At 37.4% G+C, this 5,832-nt stretch overlaps 1 protein-coding gene across 1 annotated transcript; it reads right to left on the bottom strand.

The window, feature by feature from the left end:
* Positions 1-4,926: 4,926 nt before the first annotated feature.
* LOC118900320 (thiosulfate sulfurtransferase/rhodanese-like domain-containing protein 3) lies at positions 4,927-5,614 on the bottom strand. The gene has a single exon (XM_036862723.1). The coding sequence runs from the start codon at positions 5,599-5,601 to the stop codon at positions 5,122-5,124; it is 480 nt and encodes a 159-aa protein (XP_036718618.1). The 5' UTR covers positions 5,602-5,614; the 3' UTR covers positions 4,927-5,121.
* Between the last annotated feature and the right edge of the window lie 218 nt (positions 5,615-5,832).

Genomic DNA, 5,832 nt, shown 5'->3' with positions numbered 1-5,832 from the left:
TTTCTGGTAGCATCTTTAGGATTCTCTGTGTACAGTATCATGTCATCTGCAAACAGTGACAGCTTTACTTCTTCTTTTCTGATTTGGATTCCTTTTATTAATTTTTCTTCTCTGATTGCTGTGGCTAAAACTTCCAAAACTATGTTGAATAATAGTGGTGAGAGTGGGCAACCTTGTCTTGTTCCTGATCTTAGTGGAAATGGTTTCAGTTTCTCACCATTGAGAATGATGTTGGCTGTGGGTTTGTCATATATGGCCTTTATTATGTTGAGGTAAGTTCCCTCTGTGCCTACTTTCTGGAGGGTTTTTATCATAAATGGGTGTTGAATTTTGTCAAAAGCTTTTTCTGCATCTATTGAGATGATCATATGGTTTTTCTCCTTCAATTTGTTAATATGGTGTATCACATTGATTGATTTGTGTATATTGAAGAATCCTTGCATTCCTAGGACAAACCCCACTTGATCATGGTGTATGATCCTTTTAATGTGCTGTTGGATTCTGTTTGCTAGTATTTTGTTGAGGATTTTTGCATCTATGTTCATCAGTAATATTGGCCTGTAGTTTTCTTTGTTTGTGACATCTTTCTCTGGTTTTGGCATCAGGGTGATGGTGGCCTCATAGAATGAGTTTGGGAGTGTTCCTCCCTCTGCTGTAGTTTGGAAGAGTTTGAGAAGGATAGGTGTTAGCTCTTCTCTAAATGTTTGATAGAATTCACCTGTGAAGCCTTCTGGTCCTGGGCTGTTGTTTGTTGGAAGATTATTAATCACAGTTTCAGTTTCAGTGCTGGTGATTGGTCTGTTTATATTTTCTATTTCTTCCTGGCTCAGTCTCAGAAGGTTGTGCTTTTCTAAGAATGTGTCCGTTTCTTCCAGGTTGTCCATTTTATTGGCATAGAGTTGCTTGTAGTAAACTCTCATGATGCTTTGTATTTCTGCAGTTTTCATTTCTAATTCTGTGGATTTGAGTCTTCCCCCTTTTTTTCTTGATGAGTCTGGCTAATGGTTTATCAATTATGTTTATCTTCTCAAAGAACCAACTTTTAGTTTTATTGATCTTTGCTATTGTTTCCTTCATTTCTTTTTCAATTATTTCTGATCTGATCTTTATGATTTATTTCCTTCTGCTAACTTTGGCGTTTTTTTGTTCTTCTTTCTCTAATTGCTTTAGGTGTAAGGTTAGGTTGTTTATTTGAGATGTTTCTTGTTTCTTGAGGTAGGATTGTATTGCTATAAACTTCCCTCTTAGAACTGCTTTTGCTGCATCGCATAGGTTTTGGGTCGTTGTGTTTTCATTGTCATTTGTTTCTAGGTATTTTTTGATTTCCTCTTTGATTTCTTCAGCGATCTCTTGGTTATTAAGCAGTGTATTGTTTAGCCTCCATGTTTGTATTTTTTACAGATTTTTTTCCTGTAATTGATATCTAGTATCATAGCATTGTTGTCAGAAGAGTTACTTGATACAATTTCAATTTTCTTAAATTTACCAACACTTGATTTGTGACCCAAGATATGATCTATCCTGGAGAATGTTCCATGGACACTTGAGAAGAAAGTGTATTCTGTTGTTTTTGGATGGAATGTCCTATAAATATCAATTAAGTCCATCTTGTTTATTGTATCATTTAAAGCTTGTGTTTTCTTATTTATTTTCATTTTGGATGATCTGTCCATCTGTGAAAGTGGGATGTTAAAGTCCCCTACTATGATTGTGTTACCGTCAATTTGCCCTTTTGTGGCTGTTAGCATTTGCCTTATGTATTGAGGTGCTCCTATGTTGGGTGCATAAATATTTACAATTGTTATATCTTCTTCTTGGATTGATCCCTTGATCATTATGTAGTGTCCTTCCTTGTCTCTTGTAATAGTCTTTATTTTAAAGTCTATTTTGTCTGATATGAGAATTGCTACTCCAGCTTTCTTTTGATTTCCATTTGTATGGAATATCTTTTTCCATCCCCTCACTTTCAGTCTGTATGTGTCCCTAGGTCTGAAGTGGGTCTCTTGTAGACAACATATATACAGGTCTTGTTTTTGTATCCATTCAGCCAGTCAATGTCTTTTGGTGGGAGCATTTAATCCATTTACATTTAAGGTAATTATCGATTATGTTCCTATTACCATTTTCTTAATTGTTTTGGGTTTGTTATTGTAGGTCTATTCCTTCTCTTGTGTTTCCTGCCTAGAGAAGTTCCTTTAGCATTTGTTGTAAAGCTGGTTTGGTGGTGCTGAATTCTCTTAGCTTTTGCTTGTCTGCAAGGTTTTAGTTTCTCCGTCAAATCTGAATGAGATCCTTGCTGGGTAGAGTAATCTTCATTGTAGGTTTTTCCCTTTCATCACTTTAAATATGTCCTGCCACTCCCTTCTGGCTTGCAGAGTTTCTGCTGAAAGATCAGCTGTTATCCTTATGGGGATTCCCTTGTATATTATTTGTTGTTTTTCCCTTTTTGCTTTTAATATTTTTTCTTTGTGTTTAATTTTTGATAGTTTGATTAATATGTGTCTTGGCGTGTTTCTCCTTGGATTAATCCTGTATGGGACTCTCTGCGCTTCCTGGACTTGATTAACTATTTCCTTTCCCATATTAGGGAAGTTTTCAACCATAATCTCTTCAAATATGTTCTCTGTCCCTTTCTTTTTCTCTTCTTCTTCCGGGACCCCTGTAATTTGAATGTTGGTGCAAATGTCTCTAAAACTGTCCTCAATTCTTTTCATTCTTTTTTCATTATTCTGCTCTGCAGTAGTTATTTCCACTATTTTATCTTCCAGGTCACTTATCCTTTCTTCTGCCTCAGTTATTCTGCTATTGATTCCTTCTAGAGAATTTTTAATTTCATTAATTGTGTTGTTCATCATTGTTTGTTTGCTCTTTAGTTCTGCTAGGTCCTTGTTAAATGTTTCTTGAATTTTCTCCATTCTATTTCCAAGGTTTTGGATCATGTTTACTATCATTACTCTAAATTCTTTTTCATGTAGACCGCCTATTTCCTCTTCATTTGTTTGGTCTGGTGGGTTTTTACCTTGCTCCTTCATCTGCTGTGTGTTTCTCTGTCTTCTCATTTTGCTTAACTTACTGTGTTTGGAGTCTCCTTTTCTCAGGCTGCAGGTTCATAGTTCCCATTGTTTTTGGTGTCTGCCCCCAGTGGGTGAGGTTGTTTCAGTGGGTTGTGTAGGCTTCCTGGTGGAGGGGACTAGTGCTTGTTTTCTGGTGGATGAGGCTGGATCTTGTCTTTCTGGTGGGCAGGACTGCATCTGTTGGTGTGTTTTGGGGTGTCTGTGACCTTATTATGATTTTAGGCAGTGTCTCTGCCAATGGGTGGGGTTGTGTCCCTGTCTTGCCAGTTGTTTGGCATAGGGTGTCCAGCACTGTAGCTTGCTGGTCATTGAGTGGATCTGTGTCATAGCATTGAGATGGAGATCTCTGGGAAAGGTTTTGCTGTTTGATATTACATGGAGCTGGGAGGTCTCTGGTGGACCAATTTCCTGAACTCGGCTCTCCCACATCAGAGGCACAGGCCTGACACCCAGGCGGAGCACCAAGACCCTGTCAGCCACACTGCCAGCTACGTGTGGAGTTTCTTGCCTTTTGGGAAGTCTGAGGTCTTCTGCCAGCGTTCAGTAGGTGTTCTGTAGGGGTTGTTCCACATGCAGATGTGTTTCTGATGTATTTGTGGGGAGGAAGGTGATCTGCACATCTTACTCCTCTGCCATCTTGAAGGTCTCCTCGGTATTTTGGTTTTAAGTACGTTAAGATCATAGATAAACTGGGGAGAACTGACATCTTTACAATATTAAATCTTTTAATCCAGGAGCATAGTATTAACTTAGATAATTTTTAAGCCTTTCAAGATTTTATAATCTTCCTCATATGGGCCTCTGATTTTCCACCTGAAAAACAAAATATTTGAGAGTCATTTCCAATGATCACTATTGCCTGGTTCTACATATTCCACTATTTGAACTAAATATTGAATTATGCTATCGCTACTGTTCATATTTGATTCTGTCACCCTCCTCATGTGACCCTTTTCAGTCATGTTGGGCACATTCTGTTGTTAGTGTTTTGTGTTCATGTTCATTTCAGAGAAATTATGATACCACCAACATAACTTTAGTGTTGTTAAAATCCTGGACCCTGGAGACAGCTAAGATGAGCTTAAAGGGATCATGAACTGTCAGTAGCCTTTGGGAAAGTTTTAGTGGTTTTCGTGTATGACATGATTGCCTTAAGTTGGTAGTATACTTTTCAAGTGACTTTCTTTTATTTTATTATTTTTATTTTTAATTGTGGTAAAATACACATAACATAAAAGGTACCATCTTAATCACTTTTTTTTTTTTTTGCATTTAAACTTTTTTAAATTTTCATTATTTTTAATTGAGATGTAATTACAGGTAATGTATAGTTTTAAAGTGTTCAGTGAGTTTTGGTAAATGTATATACCTATGTACCAACACCTCAATCAAGATATAGAGCACTTCCATCACCCTAGAAATTTTCCTCCTTGATTTTCCTGTTAATTTCCTTCCTTCAACAGAAGCAACCACTGTTCTGATTACTATCCCCATGGATAATATTACTTTTTTAAACTGCAAATTATATCACTACCATGCTGGTCACAGTGCCATAAGTCTTTGGATATTGCTAATGTTGTATTTTCATTGTTGATATTTCACCTACTTTTCTGCACCCCAGATTCTTGGTGTTTTAAGGTGAAGTCTTCTTAATCGACTGGTCTAGTTCATAGCCTCTTTGAAGAGTATAGACACTATATTAACAGAAGTGGTCACACATTATGATTAGGTAGTACAAGTAACCAGGTCTTTTGGAATACTATTGAACTATACTAAACTATTTAAAAATTAATTTTTAGAATCCCAACCCTTATGTTTCCATGGCAAGTCACATACATTACAGCAAGCCTCATTAGCCTTTGGAAGTAGGCAGGGAGAAGTGGTATTCCCAATTTATAGGTGAGAAAAAGATTCAACAAATAATTGACTTACACAAAATCCCCTTCCCATTAACCAGTGGTTCCAGGGCTACATTTTGATTCTTTTGCTTATTCCACTATCCTAGGCTGCACGTACACAAGGAAAGGGCCAGCTTGTATTCCAAAATTCAATTTCCTTGTTTCTTCTCCGAAAATTCATAGGTTGCCCATTCCTTCCATCCTCCAGCATAGTGTTGAGCACTGTTAAAGCCCAGAGATATTGCTGTGTCCATAGCCTTCTTGCTTCTCACTCCGGCTAAACAAGAAAACACTAGACTGTCAGATTTGGATGGCTTTACTTCATTGTACTTCTCTTTGAAGTCTTTTGGGTTCATCTGTAGAGCTTCATCTACGTTATCCAATGGTATATTGACAGACCCAGGGATTTTTCCATACTCAAGAATTTCCCATGGTTCTCTAACATCAATTAACATAATTTTTTTGGACTTCAAGAGGTTTTTAAGTTCCATATAAGTGACATCTTTACAAATAGCAGTGCAAAAATTGTTGCAGCTTCCTTTTATTGACTTCAAACCCCAGAGCGCAACCTCTGCGGACCCGAGGATCACCTGGCGCCCACTCAAGTGCAATAGTCGCAGCAGCCTCATCTCCGGGTCGAGTCTCGGGGCTACTCCTTAATCACTTTTATGTGCACAGTTCACTAGTGTTAAGTATATTCACATTGTTAGTCAGAAATTTTTCATTTTGCAAAACTGAAACTCTATACCCAATAAATAATAACTCCCCATTTCCCCTTTCCCCAGACCCTGGAGGCCACCATTCTATGTTCTATATCTATGAGTTTGACTAATTTAGATACCACATGTAAGTGGAATTAT

This window comes from Balaenoptera musculus, chromosome 1, assembly GCF_009873245.2.
Source record: "Balaenoptera musculus isolate JJ_BM4_2016_0621 chromosome 1, mBalMus1.pri.v3, whole genome shotgun sequence".
Classification (NCBI taxonomy): domain Eukaryota; kingdom Metazoa; phylum Chordata; class Mammalia; order Artiodactyla; family Balaenopteridae; genus Balaenoptera; species Balaenoptera musculus.
The sequence above is the reverse complement of the archived record's forward strand: the minus strand, read 5'-3'. Positions and strand labels throughout refer to the sequence as shown.